At 37.8% G+C, this 18,865-nt stretch overlaps 1 protein-coding gene across 3 annotated transcripts; it reads right to left on the bottom strand.

Moving 5' to 3' along the window:
- Window positions 1–289: 289 nt before the first annotated feature.
- Window positions 290–13,688, bottom strand: LOC140149041 (DNA-binding protein P3A2-like). 3 transcript variants are annotated; one of them, XM_072171191.1, is made up of 9 exons: window positions 13,569–13,688; window positions 9,404–9,560; window positions 8,474–8,588; window positions 5,211–5,337; window positions 4,335–4,643; window positions 3,383–3,643; window positions 2,077–2,130; window positions 1,233–1,551; window positions 290–886 (listed from the first exon to the last, which is right to left on the bottom strand). In XM_072171191.1, exons 2-9 carry the CDS (start codon window positions 9,537–9,539, stop codon window positions 453–455), a joined length of 1,755 nt encoding a protein of 584 aa, XP_072027292.1. In that variant the 5' UTR covers window positions 9,540–9,560; window positions 13,569–13,688; the 3' UTR covers window positions 290–452. The 3 variants fall into 3 exon arrangements, with proteins under 3 accessions (XP_072027292.1, XP_072027294.1, XP_072027293.1); XM_072171193.1 differs by lacking the exon at window positions 13,569–13,688 and adding an exon at window positions 13,360–13,383; XM_072171192.1 differs by lacking the exon at window positions 13,569–13,688 and adding an exon at window positions 12,637–13,158.
- Window positions 13,689–18,865: the final 5,177 nt, after the last annotated feature.

Genomic DNA, 18,865 nt, shown 5'->3' with positions numbered 1-18,865 from the left:
CTATTCATCCATTCACTATCCAAAATCACCATACCTACAAATCTGTATAATGAGACCTTCCAAAATAATGGTACCCAACTTCTACCGGATTATTTTTAAAGTGTTGAGAAAAACCTTCCAATTTCAATAGAATTTCTGGCAAACTCTCACTCAATGCTTTGGAAACACAAAAATCCCGTTAGGTCTAAGCGAATGTTAACACTTTTCTTTCATGACTTTCTTTGAAAGTGTATATTTTTTCAAATAAGTCACAAAAACTGGGTGTCTAAGTTAATTGGACAGACAATAGGATCAAAATGATCACGACACAAAGTCAATTGGTTGCTAACAGGTATTCAAACTAAGCGTGGACCAGTAAATTAGGTATGACGTTTTCACTAAAACGGCGAATAGCAAGATTAACTAATAGATACTAATGAATTTGATTGCTGAAACTTCTGAAGAAATCGTCATCATGAATCTTGTTGTGATTGTGTCTGACTTGTTTCCGTTTCCATCGCTACGACCTCGACTGCTTGAGTGGCTGTGGGTACAATACTGGCTACCGATGTCTGTTCATTCTTGAAGTCAATTGTCTGTCCATCATTTGTCGCCTGTACAGTTTGATCTGGGCCTGCCGTCACTATTTGCACTGGTTGACCGTGGGCATCTACAATGCATGATTCTATAACCTGTCCGCTAGTATTTGTTACCTGTACTGTCTGATGACCCCCTTGCTTGAATTCTAATGCCTGTGCACCGCCATTTGTTACCTGTACTGTCTGATGTGGCCCTGCCCTCACTATCTGGACCTGTTGACCTCCTATGCTTGCATTGGATGTAATGACTTGGGCATCAGGCATGCTGGTCACTATTGTCTGATACATAGACGATGGGATCACTATACCTAAGGAAATAAAGCAAAGAAAAATTGGCAATCTAATATTAGAAAGCTACAAATAAGAGTGGTTTGTTTTATTTCTTTATCTCTCTCTTTGTTAATGGTGTATCAGAATTTAACATTGAATCTCAGCATGTATGTTTTGAGTACACTAAGTAGGATCTACTAGAATTTACATCACTTACACCATTTTGACTGGCAATATTTAAATAAAGTTGTTCATGTTCCATCTTGTGTCATACAACTGATTTATCAATTGCTTGTTGTACATAAATATCATTGTGATGGGCACTTGCAACACATTCCTTATTTTAAATACATTAGACTTGCAAGCTTTTCACTTTCAACTCACTCTGGCCATCTTGCACTCCTGTGATTGTGCCCATTGTCTGTCCATCTCCTGAAAGCATAATCTGAGCCCCGTCAGATAGGGTGGCTTCCGCTAACGTTGCTACAGCTTGTGCTGCAGCTTCGCTTGTGTTCATGTCTACGGGCGTGGCCTGTGGTGCTTGGGGTAATGATGTTACTGTCTCTCCCTGTGTGGCTGCGGCTACTTCTGCTAGTGTCTGTACTGCTTGTGTGGCTTCTTGTTGCTGTGTCTGCATTGGTATTTGTGACAGCTGGATTTGTTGCACCTGTGGCATTTGGGCAACTTGCTGGACATGCTGAACCTGTGTAATAGCAAAATCTTTTTAGTTAACTATTAAACAAGAGAAATGGCGGAATAAAAAGAAATAGCCAACTTGACTCTGGATGCATCTGGGATTTGCAAGCATGTATAAACCCACGAATTTCCATTGCTTCCCATTACTGGTCTAATCTAATATTAGTAAGCTGCAAATAAAATAAGAGTGGTTTGTTTTATTTCTCTATATCTCTCTATGTTAATGGTGTATCAGAATTTAACATTGTATCTCAGCATGGATGTTTTGAGTACACTAAGTAGGATCTACTAGAATTTACATCACTTACACCATTTTGATTCTCAATATTCGACTTGGTTTTGTAACAAGACACAAGCCATCCATATTCATCTGGAAGCCTTTGAACAATTGACCATGCTTATGAACTGCTCCTTATCTTGTTCAAATTCCCTGCATGACTTTAGTGACAAGTGTGTCAATGCTTACTATTTACAAGGAAAATCAGATAGGAAAGATGGAAGCGATTCATGAGTTTGTAGTGTTGTAACTTACCATTTGAATATACTGTGTATCACCTCTGCCTGCCGTACTCTTCTGAAATTGGCTCTGTAAAATGATTAAAATAAAGCAAATTGGCAATTTAATACTTGAATTTGAAAGCTGCAAATAAAATAAGAGTGGTTTGTTTTATTTCTCTATATCTCTCTATGTTAATGGTGTATCAGAATTTAACATTGAATCTCAGCATGGATGTTTTGAGTACACTAAGTAGGATCTACTAGAATTTACATCACTTACACCATTTTGACTGGCAATATTTAAATAAAGTTGATCAATCTTGTGCCATACATTTGATTTTATCAGTTGCTTGTTGTACATAAATATCAATGTGATGGGCAAGACAATTGGCTCTGTAAAATGATTCAATTTTGTTTGTCAGCAAAACTTGCACTTGGTTACGTTATTTAAATCATAATTTCTCGGGCTTGCATTGTTTTCCCAATCCTTGCATATATTAATTTGTGTCTCGCATTGTCTTACGCCATGCCAGGGTTAAGGATATAGGCCGCCTCCTTCATTATTTAATATTATAATTGGCCGCTGAGACACAATGAGAGCATTATCATGGGGATGTAAGTTGAGATTGCCCGAGTACCAACTGTGAACTAAGGTAGTGCAGTGGTTAGACTGCCGAGTCCTGACTTTTTCTCTCTCAAAATTTTCTTTTAGCAGTTTGCTTGAGCCCCAAATACGTCAGTTTGCATACTTCACGGAAGCTCAAGACACATTTCCTGGATACAACATTATGCTGTGTGGTTGGTCAACTTCAACTAACACCTATTGGTTATGAAAACATTTAGAGATTCAATGTGTTTCACCGTTGTTCATCATCGTTTAACAATGATGCTTCTGCGTAAACCAGGTAGATGTGCCGGATACGAGTTGTTAAAAGGTGGTGGACGGTTAAACATGATTGAATCCCTTTCAACAATGAAATCAAGCTAAAGATTGTCTAATTACAGGATTTTTTCATGAGGAATGTCCAGTTTAGCCATTGTGACTCAACATTACAAAATTAAACAGCAATGTTTAGCCACTTCAACTTGCGTTCGCATACGGTATACGTTACTGCTACGGGTGGTTCCCGTACAAAGGTATAGGTATTGTTAAATACAGCATCGTATGCTTGTGGACACACAGATTGCATTCGAATGTACAATGTACATCTAATCTAAAACTTTATGCATGGCCTGAGGTGTTAGGTCCTCACAGGTTCTAGGGGCAAAAGACAACAAAAATTTTGAATTTTAAACTATCTTTAACAAAAAAATTCAGAGCAAAGGGGAAATGAACTTACTGCTACATCTGCAGTGAGTGTTGCCACTGTATTGCCAGTGTCCACCTGTATCAAGGATACTGTGCCATCAGGGTTGTTGATAGTCTGTACCACTGTGTGTGATGGGAGTAGCGTAGCATGCTGCGAGGCAGCTATTGTTACATGCTGGCCTTCCTCTTTCATGTCCTTACTGTCTGGGCCAAATATTGGAAGCAGATCTTCACGACCATGATGCTTATAGCAATTCTTTACTATTGTCCTCAAAGCATGTGTCCAAGAAACCTGATATGAAAACAAATATGTCATTGCAGTGTTTGTATAGTGTATTGAATCTACAGCTACTTCACGAATAATTATTTTGAAACTATCAGTAAAATCAGATGAAACAGTTGCCATGTCAAGAAACAGTCTACCAAACCCTTGCCTTGTACCAAAATCAGTTATGGTTTGAAAAGCTTCAACTTAAACTTTATTTTCCACAATCAAGCAAACAGACAAATACTTTATCTGATACATTATTACAAAGATAGATTAAACGAAACAATTATATCCCAATAAGGCCCAGCATTGACCACCTCCTTTATAAGACAGAAAAAAGAAAAACAAAATGCGCGACTATCACACAAGACACTTAACATTTACCTTCTATATTGCATTTCTCTTCAAGAAGTATTTGAGTACTTCATGGCATGGTGGAAACTATGCCATGGTGGTGCATAATATGAGCAGGAGTTTGTGTGGAAATTTTAACACATCAGATTTTATAATATCTAATATTTTTGCTCTCTATGAATCGGTGACGATTGTGACGTCAGCATATTAAGGCAGCTGTTTCACACACCAATGTATGTAGCGTCTTTAAACGCAAGCCTAAGAATTGAACACTCTTGATTTGAAGCAGCAACCAATGAAATAAATGAACCCTGGATATATGTGCCTATAGTGCCTTACATCTGACTCAAACACAACATACCCTTCTTCTCTCATCTTCAGTCCTAACATCACTTCGCACATTGGCCCATGGTAGATCCGAAGGCCACCATACTGGCCTGCAACTTTCCTTTCCCCATCCAGGTTTCCCTCGTCCTGTTGAATACTTTAACATCAGTGGTATGAAAGCTCGCAACTGGGCCTGCGTCATTTGATCAACGGGCACTGGAATTCCATCTATCAACAGAGGTGGTAGCTCATACAGGTTGGGATTTTCTATGGGTGGTGCCATTGCTTGTTGGCTAAGAGCATTTTCTAATTCACCAATGATGACACTTTTCACACTGCGAACCTGGAAACAAAGCACAATTACAGTCGGTGAAAATAGTAAGCATGTATGCCGGTTTCTGATAAGTAAAATTTTTGAAGTACAGAGGTGTATCAGATCCAATGAATTCTAATTACTCCATGGTTTATTTGAGTACATGTCAGAAGGATCTACTAAGACATCATTTACACCAAATCACTTTCACAAGGAAATGAACTGAATTATCTCATTTGCAGATGTTACGATTTTGTAACTTTGTATTCTACGGTTCAATTTCATCTGTGCAGGAATCAAAATTATTTGGGACTTATGGCCTAAAAGCATGTGTATACTTTTGCCCTGTTACACTGAAGTTTTGCATATTTTGACTTGATTTGATCTTGGGAGCAACTTCTCAATGTTGATTGTTGTCTGCGAGTACTGATGCATCTAATATCTAAAATGCTCTTCCATCATGTTTGATTGAATCAAAATATCGTAATTGATTTCAACCTGTAGAGCAAACAAGTGTTAGTAGTGTTACATATGAAATCTTGATAAAGCACAAATCACATGCTGGAAAAGTTCCTACAGTCAAGTTTTTCCACTTACCACATTTTCTAATGGTGCAGCACCAAATACTTTGAAATAACTGTCTTGCTTTCCTGGTGTACAACAAACAACTACTGCCTGCTGACCAACCCTGGTGGTGTACTCATCTATGGTATTTTTCAATTTCCTATAAAAAAAAAAGTAAAATTAATAACAAGTTACAACATTGTCAATTCAAATGTGTCTTTCAAAATGAGGTATAAAAGCTGCTCTCCTGCAGCTCTTTCTGGTCTTGAATAATCCACATGTATACTGCAAAACATAAAAGGGTGCTAAAAGCAGTAGCTCATACTGAATACAGCTGTAGGGTATGACTTTTCAATGACAAAAGTCTTTCTTTCAACAATGATTTCACAAATTTGAATGATATTGTCATTTAATTCTTGAACATTTTTATCCCACGACTTTTAACCCTTCTCTGACCAAAATTAACTAGGGTTAATTAAGGTGGCCCCACACAAAGGTGTGTAAATAACAAAGGTTTGTAAATACAAATGATATGCAATGCAAATAATAATGTTGGCCGATACCGATCTGTGAATCGGAGATCGGTGCCGATATGGACTGCATCGGCCTTGAATCTGAATCGGCAGATGAGCTATCAGCTGCCGATCTAGCTACCGATCTCTGAACTTGACAGTAATAAAAGTACACAACAATTCTTAAAGCTTACCATTACTTTCTTATAGTGTTGGCCGATCCAACCCAAGATCGGATCAGCCGATCTCCGATCTGAAAATTAGCAGATCGGGCCGATCCGATCCCGATTCAGATTCCTTAAATGTTATTTTACAACCAGTACAAGTTCATTCAAGTCGGGCCACAGTAATGTTACAGTCAAAGCTTAATTCCCCAAACCTGTAACTATGTAATATGATGACCGTTTTTAGAGGTTTTTCATGTCAATATCAACCCAAATAAAATACAATTTTACACCCCAAGTCCCAGCGTTACTCACTCAGTGCCTCCGATTGTCGGAAGTTTAATCATTAATCCATTTCTCTTGATTGTTTTATTCTTCTTTCTTCTCCATGAATCAACTTTGATTTGCGTGTGTACCAAGTTAGGCGAATCACTGCTTGAATTGATTCGATGACCCTGCAGCTAAATCAGCTCCATCGATATTATAATAATTTATGCATATGACGTATTGGGGAATACCGCGAATTCCCATCCTGATTGGTTGTGCAGAGTTGTTTACAGAAAGAATTCACGTGTTCGGAGATTAAGAGATGAAATCGTCGTCCGTGTGAGGAGGAATAAGCGCGAATGTGCGCGATTCTAAAAATAACATGCCCCCAAATTCACCTTGGGAAACCCGACATTGAAGGGCGCACATGTCGAGTGTTAAAGTGTTTACAAATTTTTCCCAGGGACGCACTGTACGGTCGGGAGTGTTGTCACTGAGTGGATAATATTATAAAATACAGTATGAAACGACATGATTCTTGCAACGTTTTTTGGAAATATATTGGCATTAAATAGTAGTAATGTTACATAAGAAAGTAATGGTAAGCTTAAAGAATTGTTGTGTACTTTTATTACTGTCAAGTTCAGAGATCGGTAAGCTAGATCGGCAGCTGATAGCTCATCTGCCGATTCAGATTCAAGGCCGATGCAGTCCATATCGGCACCGATCTCCGATTCACAGATCGGGATCGGCCAACACTACTTTCTTATGTAACATTACTACTATTTAATGCCAATATATTTCCAAAAAACGTTGTTACCACCGCAAGAATCATGTCGTATTGTCGTTTCATACTGTATTTTATGTATGTATCCACCCTTTGATAGACCGAATTAAAATGTAAACAAACAATCACGTGTCTCACTGTCTTGTGCTTGCGCTTTTGTCATCATGACTTGTTGCTGTTTGACATCTGTAACCTTTTGCACATACCGCAAACCTTGCTGTTGTATTTATCAATTGAACTTGCAAGCTCGTGGGCAAAGACTAATATTTTCCAAAAATAAAGCCTGACATCATTCTGCCGAAGGGATCTGTGAATTGCCCAATATACCTACCCCCTCCAGTAACATACGGGGAATTCCATTAGCTCTTAAGTCATAACTGAGCATGCGCGATCATTTATTTATAGTCGGTCGCCACATTGTCAATATTAAAACTAGTGGCATAGAACTACGAAACCGTACGATGGTACATCATTTAATGGATTAATGATTAAACTTCCGACAATCGGAGGCACTGAGTGAGTAACGCTGGGACTTATGGTGTAAAATGGTATTTTATTTGGGTTGATATTGACATGAAAAACCTCTAAAAACGGTCATCATATTACATAGTTACAGGTTTGGGGAATTAAGCTTTGACCGTCAACCAGTGTCCGAAATAAGGAAAATATGGAGGTTGTCCCGAGGACAACTAAAGCATAAATTTGGCTTGTCCTCAAAGCATTTTGGTTGTCCCCAAAATGTGTCATATTTTTGGAGGTAAAATATAGTGGTTGTCCAGGGGATAAGTAGGCCCCTACATAGCTCAATTTGGTTGTCCCCAGTGATTTTTGGACAAGAGGACAAGAGGATTTAAGTGCTTATTTCGAACACTGCCGTTAACATTACTGGGATTGAATGAACTTGTACTGGTTGTAAAATAACATTTAAGGAATCTGAATCGGGATCGGATCGGCCCGATCTGCTAATTTTCAGATCGGAGATCGGCAGATCCGATCTTGGGTTGGATCGGCCAACACTAGCAAATAAGCACATCAGGCCACCATATACTCACAATAACAAGTTTTAAATTGATTGGTCTTTGCGATTAAGCTGCAGCGTGGATTAATCAAAATGTAGAGGAAATATGCAAATCAGCTCATTAATATTCACAAATATGCAATTAACACGACACAAACTATACACTACAGCACATCGGGCCATCATATCCAACCACCATACCAAGTTTGAAGTTGATTGGTTGTGTTAAAGTTATAGAGTGGATTAATGAAAATGTAGGCAAAATATAATGCAAATCAGCTCATTAATATTCATAAATATGCAAATCACATGAAATAAAACTATACAGCACATCAGGCAAACACATTTTATCACCATACCAACTTTGAATGAATTTGAACGGTGATTGTGTTGGAGCTGCACAGTGGATTAATGAATTTGCTTCCAATAGTTGGCCAGCCAAACAAAGAACCGGACAGCCGAACAAGCAACTAGGCAACCATTTGGATGATATTGATAACATAAGCCCCACATATGTGTGTGGGTCAAAAATCAAATAATAAACCTACCTTATAAGTCTTGTCTGTTGCCTCTTCCTGATTGATGGATTGGTCTCAAATGTATGTGGTCTCTTGCGTTTCTTACCAGTTGCTATGGCTGCAGCAGCGGCAATGCCAATAGGCCCTGAAATCAGGCAAAATATTGGGATCTTTATTGCAAATTGCATATTCAGGCTGATGTACAGGTACTGACCCCCAGCATGGGAATGACACCTGTAGTTTAAGCACACTGCAAAACAGGCGATGGTTAGATGAAATGGTAAAATAAAGGATACTTTAATTTTGAATGCTCTAACTTAAATGTATGATACATCACTTTTTAACATCAGTTTGAAAACTTATTGGACCTAGTGAACAAAATTGAACTATTCTTATTTTTCAAAGTGACACAGCTTTCACAGGCATGTTGTACGGTAACTTGTATGCGAGAATCTAACTTTTAATACAATACAATACAATACAACCAAGCATTTATATAGCGCCCTCCAAGGACCACAGCGCTTTCCAAAAAAAGAACACATATAATAATAATAAAACAATAATCAATGCATTCTACATAATAAACATACAATTACCAGATAAGCAAAAGAATTAAACAAACAGATGAGTTTTAAATTGGTTTTGAAAATGTCCAGTGTTTTGGCCTGCCTGATGTTGATTGGAAGTGAATTCCATAGACGAGGACCTGCGGTTTGAAACGCTTTGTCACGGTGAGAGTCCTGGTTTTGGAACAATGAGAAGTGTTCTGTCAAGTGATGAAGCGAGTGGCGTACTTTGGTTTGCGAAATGTGATCAGTTCTTGCAGGTATTCGGAGCTTGTGAGTTGACGACTTGTATGTGATGACCAATAGCTTGAATTCGATAAACGCTTACGGATCGGTAGCCAATGAAGATTTTGTGTCATTTCTACTTCCTTGAAAAATTTGAGGGCTTGCTTACCTGCAGCAACTAACTGTGCGGTGACATCATCTGTACATGAAGTACTTAGGAGGTCAGATTCATCAAATGGAGTGTCTGGCGAGCTTGGTGGACTCACATCACCATCCTGATCATGATCCTGATCACTGATCATCATGATGAAGTCTGGACTTCAAACCTGTTGATTTCAAGAACAAGATTGACATGAACAAGATCACAATAGTTGGAGAAAGCTTGTAGATAGTCGCCTGCTCCGCAGCCGACTGATGATGATGCTGTATTATTAAGGTTGGTCTTAACCCTGGAATTATGGAAACTTTCAGGCCGTAAAACTGCTAAATTGTTGGTCTAGAAAGTATATAAAACAGAGATGCCAGTCAGTTTCAGTTTCACTCAAAAAACCTGAAAAGCGCATGAATGCAGGCCAAAAAGCCCCAAAACAGGCTGAAAATAAATACATTTGTAAAAACGTGGTAATTTAAACTCACAAAAAAACCTGAATTCAGGTTAAAACCTGAAAACTGGCAACTCTGATAAAAGTATGCATATTTTAGAATAGCAAAGACTTGATAAATTCATCTGTGAGGTCAAATTTGGGCCAAAAAGCTCATTAATATCAGTATATCCACGAAAAATGCTTATTCCCAAAATTTCAGTTGATTCCGATTTCGCGTTTGTGAGTTAAATGTATGATTAATGTGTATTTCACTGAACGAAATTCAAAATTGATGATATTTTTGCTAAACAAATTAATCTGCAAGAAATATTTGATGCGGTACATAAACATGTAGGGCTGTGCAATAATTATGAGCCCCCTGAAGGGGTAAAATTCCAAACGGCTCGCCAAAAATTGCTTGCCCCCCTTTCGCCCGCCAAAAATCTCTTGCCCCCTCTCGCCCCCATAAAAATCTTTTCCCCCTTGCACATGCCAAATTTTGGGGATCCAATTTGCAAACCTCAATATAATGGTCAAAATCTGCATATTTTAAACGTTTCCGACGGTTTTCCTAAGCCTTTTACAGCGTTTTAAAGTGCCCCAAGAATGTGTGACAAAATCACTTGCCCCCCCCAGCTTGCCAAAAATTGCTCCCCCCCTCCTTTTGGGTCGCCAAAAACTTCTTGCCCCCCAATTTTACCTCCCCCAGGGCTCATAATTATTGCACAGCCCAATATAGCCAGAGGTTTCCCAGTGGCAATAAAAAACTTTTTTTGAGAAAAATTGGGGGATGAGGCTGTCACGATTCACGAAATGAGAGAGCGTGGCCTAGCGGTCAAGGCATTGGACTGTGAATCAACTGTGAAGGGTCAAGGGTTCGAATCCCAGGTCCGCCTGAGCTCGGCTGCCTCTTTGTGTCCTTTGGCTTTGAGCAAGGCACTTCACTCTACTTGCTTAGTGCTTCGGAGGGCACTGCACTTTAAGCTGTCGGTCCCATGTAGTGTACATGCATATTTTCTCACATTAATGTAGTGTGCACGAATAAGGCTAATGAAAGTTGACTCCCAGTTTCCCGTTACCCGACTCCGGTCAGAAAAAAATGCCGATCAAATATTTCATTATTTTCCATTATTTCATTATTTCACATTTTTCAAGTTTTTAAGAAAAAAAAGGATAGTTTTAATGTCATCTTTCACGTCCGACACGTATTTTAAGCACTTTTACATACGACCCTGACCGGCCCGAATAGTCTTTGTAAACGCTGGGTTAAACTACGTGGTAAAATGGCAATATCGTAGGGCGCATTTACTGGAGACTAAAAATTCCCTGCATCTAAGTTTCTCCTACCACTAAATGGATAGACCGAACACAAAGAGAGGCAGCCAAGTTTGCGGGAACCAGCGTATGAACAAATATGAAAGCATTTCTACCGTGCACTATGTAGCGCGCTATATATATAGACAACATCAAAATAAATAAAATAAATAAAGTTTAAAGTCAAATTTATTCTGCTTTTCTTACAAATATATGTATTTAATAAAATAAACTTATAAATAAAATGATTTATTTGTCAATTTCTTGCATGGTTGTTTTATTATTAACACGTGTACCCTGTGATGATTTTTACCAGCAACCTCCATGTGAACGTTCGAACTTTCATTTGTTGTGCAACCTAAATTGGAAAACAATACAATTTCCATGTATAAAAGTTTACTTTCAAAGATCTGCTTTAGGACCTGTGTCAAGTATTAAAGTTTTGACAGAACAGCTACAATATTTTATTGTGCAACCTAAATGATCAAAAACAGTTTGTGCAAGTAGACAAACTAATTTCCGTATAAATATTGCTTCCAAAGATGTGCTAGTGGAGAGTAAGTTTGGTTTGTAAAAAGTAGTGTGCAATAGAACACACAGACACAGTGTATTTATATGGAAAAGTGGTTCTCCAAAGACTATCATGGACTTCTGGTGCTTTCATATGTTGCACAACCTATAGGTTAATTTGAAGATTCCAAAGAAGATGTGCTTAATTAAAACTTGTTTTGAAGACTAAGTTGGTAAAATATTTGAGTGAAGCATGGTCATTACTATACTTTATTATTTTATTTGGGCCTCAAAACATAGCATTCCGTAATTAACTTTGCACCGATAATGAAAGTTTGAAAATAATGAATAATGAAACAGTCACCTACCCAGTCATGAAAAACTATGTAACGGGAAACTGGGGGTCAACTTTCATTAGCCTAAAGGGGCATTTCGTGATCCACAGCGACGTCAAGCGTGTGCATTGGACCTTGTGCAAATAATACGCGCTGGATGGCTAGCAGTACGCTTAATTTGTAAAAGGGAATCTGAATAAGACTTTAATACACATAATCATGCATAACTCGCAAACGCAAAATCGGAATCAACTGAAATTTTGGAAATAAGCTTTTTTCGTGGATATCTACTGAAAAATGTCATAAAAGAGGATGCTAGGATCGCGAAATCCTCCTTTAAAGAACGTTACAGGCTATTCGAAAAGAGCAGGGGATCATCCCGGTACTGTTGACTGTTCTTCAAAAATGCACTCAGTCTCAGTCTAGGACTAGGTTCCAATCCAATCCAGAGTAAAAATAAGTACAGCTTGCGGACACAGTGCATCATATTTTACTCATACATATGAGGGACGTCATGGAGGGAGGCACTTATTATATAAGGAAGATGAAATGTCCTTTTAAATGTAATTGTTTTACCACTGTGTTTGTACATATGACAAATAAAACAGTTCAGTCATGCATTTGCATGTCGGTCGCCAGTAAGTGGCTTATTTTTATACCGTGATTTCCGCAGTACATGTGCGGTGGTGCTGGCTCCTCATCTCCGTGGAAACTTCGGTTGTGTTTGCATGGGCCAACCCGTTGAGAAACCGGGTAAATGAAGTGCAATTTTCAGATCATTACTTCTGAATACTAGAGCCATTTTCATGACCATTTTACCAAACTATTCTAAACACTCTATGAATTGAGAACTTCGGTTCTTTTTGTAACATTACCACATGGTCAAGGGGATGATTCATGAGGCAATCGAGGAAAGAAAGGCGAAACTTTCGCGGCTGCGTACTGCCAAAAAATCCAGGGCCATTTACGGCGCAGACTCATTGCAGAATCTGACATCTGGATATGCGCGGAATGGACTGAATTTGTATCCACTTCAATCACCTAAAAATCGACTGTTTTCAGCCAAACCTCTTGGCTTCGTGTAAAGAGAAGGAACTCATGTTAAAAAGAACACAACGATTGTTGTCATAAAACGACGATTATTGTCAAAACGGACACCGTATTTCTGGGTAAATTTCAACGGGTTGTCCGCAGAAGCCACAACCCACCATTGCGACTGCGCATTCATCTCGAGATTGAAAAAGGAGCTACAAATGCTTAATATCTGATAAATCAAGCAAATTACATCCGAATTTTCAACAACGAAACCCTTACATAGACTATTTTCTTGGTATTCTTGTTGAAAGAACAGCCGATATGTGTTTCTACAGTGTAATATTTACTTTTTATTTTCTCCATCTCTTTGATCCTGCGGCCTAAATTTTTCAATGCGACTGCGCAAACCACAAAGAACAGACATCGTTTCAAAATAAGGCCCATGTTTTCACCCTTTTCCATGCTTATTAATCAGAATAGAGGGAATCTAACACAAGAAAAATAAGGATCATACTATAAAACATAATTACTGGAAAAACTACAGCAAAATACTTACCGGAAAATGGTGAAATTGTTATTCAAAATTCGTTTTTTATCTTGAATTCAGATGCGCAGATATTACCAATAACAGCGGTCACTGAGCATTCAGCAAATACATACGGGATATCGTCGAGAGGGGTGTACATTTGGGGTGTCACAATTGCGTAGGGAGAATTAGTAATCTAATCAGACCGTTGCCATAGAGATGATGTGACGTCAATAACTTTAAACTTTCGCGGGATTTTATCCAGTTCCCCAGTATAGCAAGTGGTGCAAACCAATTTGTTATTCTTTTCCAAATCACATTGTCATTTTCATCTAACATTCCAGATACCCATTTTTAAAAGTGCATATTGATGTTCAACTAAAAACTTTATCATTTTCAGCACACCATGCTCCATACAACCTGTCATAGTCAGGAGCTCCGGAAGATATTAAATATTGGGGGGGGCAATGGTACTTGGCTCAAATTATTGGGGGGGGGGGCAATTGTACTTTTCCATAGCCACCAAAAGTTTTTTCTCTAATTTTTCTACCCAACAAGGTAGGCCCTATCTATGTGTTTAGGGGATGTCATTTTCTTTGGCGGGGGGGGGGGGGTCATGAATATGTCGGTGACCGGAGTCAATTTTTATGACCCCCCACATTCCGGGCAAAAATTTTTTACGACCCCCCCACCACCTTGGGTCGAAAATATGACTTCTGGCTTTCCAACATATAGTAATTTTTCTAATTCTGTCAAATTCTCGACAATTCCGTTGTTTTTACCAAAATATATTCCCAGTATTTTACTGGATCTTCGATCCATTTGATCTCTTATTTATATAAGATAGTTTGTTTTGTCCAGCCATATTGCTTCTGTTTTTTTCCTTGTTCATTAATATAACACCAGATACAGAACTAAATCTTTCTGTATCTTTCAAGACATTGTTCAGTAACCATGTCATTAACAAAAACCATAGTGTCATCAGCTAATTGGACAATTTTAATTTGCAATTCTGGATCATCATTAAATGTGACACCTTTTATATTGTCGTTATTTCAGCAGCCATTAATAACAAAGCTGAAAGAGGACATCCGTGACAAATACCGCTTTGTAGTGTAAACGATCTTGTATAGCCAGTTATTAGCCACCCATTCAAAGAAATGCAACTGTTTATATTGACATATATTTTATGGTTTTACCCAATTCAGAAATTGTACACCAAAACCAAATCTTTTAATTAAGGCACTTAATATAAAAAAAAAAATTCTAACCAATCAAAAGCTTTTTGAAAATCATTAAAATCAATAAAGAGTACAGCACATTTATTATCCATTTTGGGACACCCAGTTTTTTAAAATAAAATGCTAGAGTGAACAATGGCCCATGAGGAGTGACACAGGTCAAGAACTTATGGAGTCTGATTAGGAGTGTAAGGTGCGGGCGTATGACTGATTTCCCCCGAATTACCAACAAAAGTGGGGGGGCATTGCCACTGAACCAGTGGTTCACAGCAGCCTAGGGACAACAAGAGTGAAGGGGTACAGTAAAGCATCAGACACGATAAATACAGATGCTTTATGCACTCTGCTCTTGAAGGAGAAAATGTTTACAAATTTGCAACCCCACTATTTTGGGTGAAAAAGAATGAAGACCCCTCCACATAATTGGGAACCCTTCTTCCAAAGACCATGACCCCGTTTACACTTGAGTCTATAAAATTGATCTTGAGTACTTGACTTCAGTCATTTATACATAAAATTTTTACAAAGTCGACTTCTAATTACAACTTTGGAGCTGGAGCAACTTTCATCAAATTCAAACTCAGCTGCAAACTCAACAATTATAGAAGTCAAGTTCACTAATGGCATGCATATAGGTTATTTGAAGCATGAGCAGGTGATGGCGTAAAAGCAGTGACATAGCCAGCACTTTTTCAGAGGGGGGAAGGGCAAGACAAATTTTAAGGGGGGGGGCACCTTTTGGCAGCAAAATCAGTTAAAGTTACAAATGCGCGTGAAAACTTTTGCAATATTGAAGCTAAACTGGTGAAATATGGTACAGAAAGTGAATAAATTCATCGAAGCACACAATAATTGGCACTTTTAGGTTAAAATGGCAAAATATAATGTAAATTTGGTTAGAACACAAAAAGTCTTAAATGTCGGGCGGTCACCATCCCACGGGGGCAAGGGGGTGGCAAGACTTTTCACAGGGGGGGCAGCTGCCCCCCTTGCCCCCACAATTTGTTTTGTAAGTGGACTACCATTGGTATAAACACCCCATTAACAAATAATTATGTAAATCCTTGGTCGCAATCTGAATTTGAATTTTATGTCACAATTGAAGCCAACTTCTCTCTGTGTAAACGGGGTCTATGACAGCCCCCATACACACATTATGATACTTATCTTATATCTAATAATAATTACACACAAAATACATTTTAATGTTGAATCAAAGCATTCAATATGCTTTGTTTATTTTGGTTACATATGTACATTTCAAAATGTCTCTAGAGCTATATTTGTGAATTGTGATACAAATTGCCCAACAATATAAAAAAATATCAGAAATATCAAAACTCAAAAAAGTTGAGGAGGAAAAAACATTGCACTCATAAAAGCAAGAATAAAATAATATTTAAAAAAAAACCTTGTGCTTGGTATAAAATATAAATTGGGTGAGATTTACAATGTTGAGTGCTGAAAATTCCCTGACACTTATATAAAAAACAAACTCCAGCAGTATATAGATTGGCACATCTACCCTCTTCTCTTCAATACCATTTGAATCAACTCCAGGTCAGCCTCTAAAAAGAATATGAAAATACTTTTCTCCAATGTTGGCAATCCTTGCAGTGCCGTATCGGGACCACCGAATGGTGGGAGGGGGGGGCAGGGGTTTCAATGGGCCCACAGACCCACTATTGTTATTACTATTATTGCTTAGAACATAAAAGTGTAGGGGTGTCCAAAACAGAAGTGGAAACGACCACTTGTTTATCCATATGCAGAGGTGGAAAATTTTGAAAAATGCAGGTCCAATTGCCTGATTTGGTGCATCATTTTATACTATTTAGGGGCTGTGCAATAATTATGAGCCCTGGTGGGAGGGTAAAATTGGGGGAGGGGGGGAGGGGCAAGATATTTTTGGCGAGCTGAAAGGGGGAGGCAAGCAATTTTAGTACACATTCATGGGGCACCTTTTAAATCAAATGCTCTAAAAAGAAATTGCTGCGCTCGCAACATGTATCTAAACCATTTAAGGTTTGTGCAAAATTTGAGGGGGGGGGGCAAAGATTTTGGGCAGGCCAAGAGCGGGGGGGCAAGTGATTTTGGCAGGCCAAGAGGGGGGAGGGGAACAAGTGATTTTAAGGAGCCATTTGTTTTTTTGGGAAGGCTCACAAAAAAAAAGCTAGGGCTCAAACTCAACTTGCAAAATTTTAAATGTTACACTGGTTCACTGACACATAAGACTTTACACTTGCAATAACTAAAGCAATGCATGGATTGATGTTAAAGTCAGCATTGATTCTGTCTTAATACTGATTTTGTGACAAAATATGACGGGCCCTGCATATTAGCGGTACCTGCCTTCAAGCAATGCCTAAAATAATCACAGGCGACAGCGTATAATTTATACTTATGATCAACCTAACTGTGCAGTTTTTAGGCATTGGCCTACTCAATTATGTGCAATTTAATTTTTTCTCTTTTCTTTTCTTTGCACAATACATCCCCTACTTGCAAGTTATTGGATACTACAGCTCTAGATGAAACAATGCTTAATAGATACTATCTCTTATCAGTATACATGTACGTAAACATTATCTTGTTCAATTTCTTGGTATTAAAAGTGCTACCTTTTCTGTATCACTTTATATACAACACCACTTCATTAAAAACATTGCATAAAACTACAGCAGTATTAGTTTGTGTAAGTTAAGTAGGTTAACATATTCCTAGCTAAAATCCCACAATAAAACAAAAATACATCATCATAGTACACTTGATACACATTTAAATGTAGAATAAGGTAATAGCATTTTATGAAGGAGGAAAGTCTGATTTCATCACATGTTTTTGCCACCTTAGTTAGTTGAATGATCTTGACCCACTCCCTACCTGTCAAGTTTAATACCAGTATTCAGATCCCTTTGTATAACAAGAGCCAAAAGCTTGTAAAAAGTGGGCTGATACTTACATTGTGGCTTACAAAATAAAATAAAAACATCTCAGCCTGATTGGGATCATCAGCCCTAATATTTCGCATTATTTTAATGGAGATCAAGAAAATGTGGATGAGGTTACCGTACTGAATGCTAATCAGACCATCCTCCAACTTTGTAAAATTTTGACATGCAAATTGTATCCAGTCATTTACAAGTAAGAAACAATATAACTTGCATATCTGTACAATTCTCTGCAGTTGCAGTACAAAATCAACAAGAGCACATACGACATAACGTTAGTTACAAAATATGAATATTTATATAGCAAAAATATATGAAAAAAATAAAAAAACATGTACAGAGAATCAAAGATACAAATTTTCATATACATTAAAAATATTCCAGCAGCAGATGTCAAATGTTCGGTAAGCATAATACTGAAACCTATATGTTGTAGAAGTAATCCCTCTATTTAGTTTGATGTGTTCAGCCTTTGACTATAATACTATTTCAGGAAAGAACAAAATAAAATATCAATTTGGTTTTGATCATGAACAGTTATGTCAGATGCATTTTTAGTTCAAATTATAAAATGTTCAACAGCATGATAAGTTTGTTCTCTACTATTTGTTCATTAGCAGTTGATAAGAAAATTTCAGCAATTAAACTTCATGATGTGGAAAATGAATGACATACAAAAGTACAACCTACTCAGGGGCTATGTCAGATCCAGGAGAACAAAGTGGACCATGAAAGACATATGAAATACCACAATTTCACGATATACATGTATGCGGATCTGCTGCCATGTGTAGTAGATACCCTACATACAATAGAGTTTGCATTATCAAACTGGGTATCAAACTAAGAATGTTCACAGAAGCCAGAACCCTGGCCAAAACCAAGGAATAAAAAAAGGGTGCAAACATGACAATCATAGGTCTAAATAAATAAGTGTAATGATTACATTTTTTCCTTCAGTGCTTGGGTTTGGTTTTTGGAACACCCCTAAATATATGGATCTAAAATTATATTAAAAATTATCAATTCAAATTTATGAAGAGCAGCACTTCTCTTGAAATCTCCTTGTTGACTTCCTAAAAGCACTTGACAAGTGGTACTCAGATCATACCATAGACCCTAGAAACTTTATAGG

Source organism: Amphiura filiformis, chromosome 3 (genome assembly GCF_039555335.1).
Source record: "Amphiura filiformis chromosome 3, Afil_fr2py, whole genome shotgun sequence".
NCBI classification, from domain to species: domain Eukaryota; kingdom Metazoa; phylum Echinodermata; class Ophiuroidea; order Amphilepidida; family Amphiuridae; genus Amphiura; species Amphiura filiformis.
This window is presented reverse-complemented; position numbering and strand designations above follow the sequence as displayed.

Coding starts and splice junctions, on each gene's coding strand:
- LOC140149041 (XM_072171191.1), bottom strand. CDS start 9,539: ATGATGATCAGTGATCAGGATCATGATCAGGATGGTGATGTGAGTCCA. Junction 5,338..8,473: donor CAACAGACAAGACTTATAAG/GTAGGTTTATTA, acceptor TTTTTTTTATAG/GAAATTGAAAAATACCATAG. Junction 887..1,232: donor AGGAGTGCAAGATGGCCAGA/GTGAGTTGAAAG, acceptor TTATTTCCTTAG/GTATAGTGATCCCATCGTCT.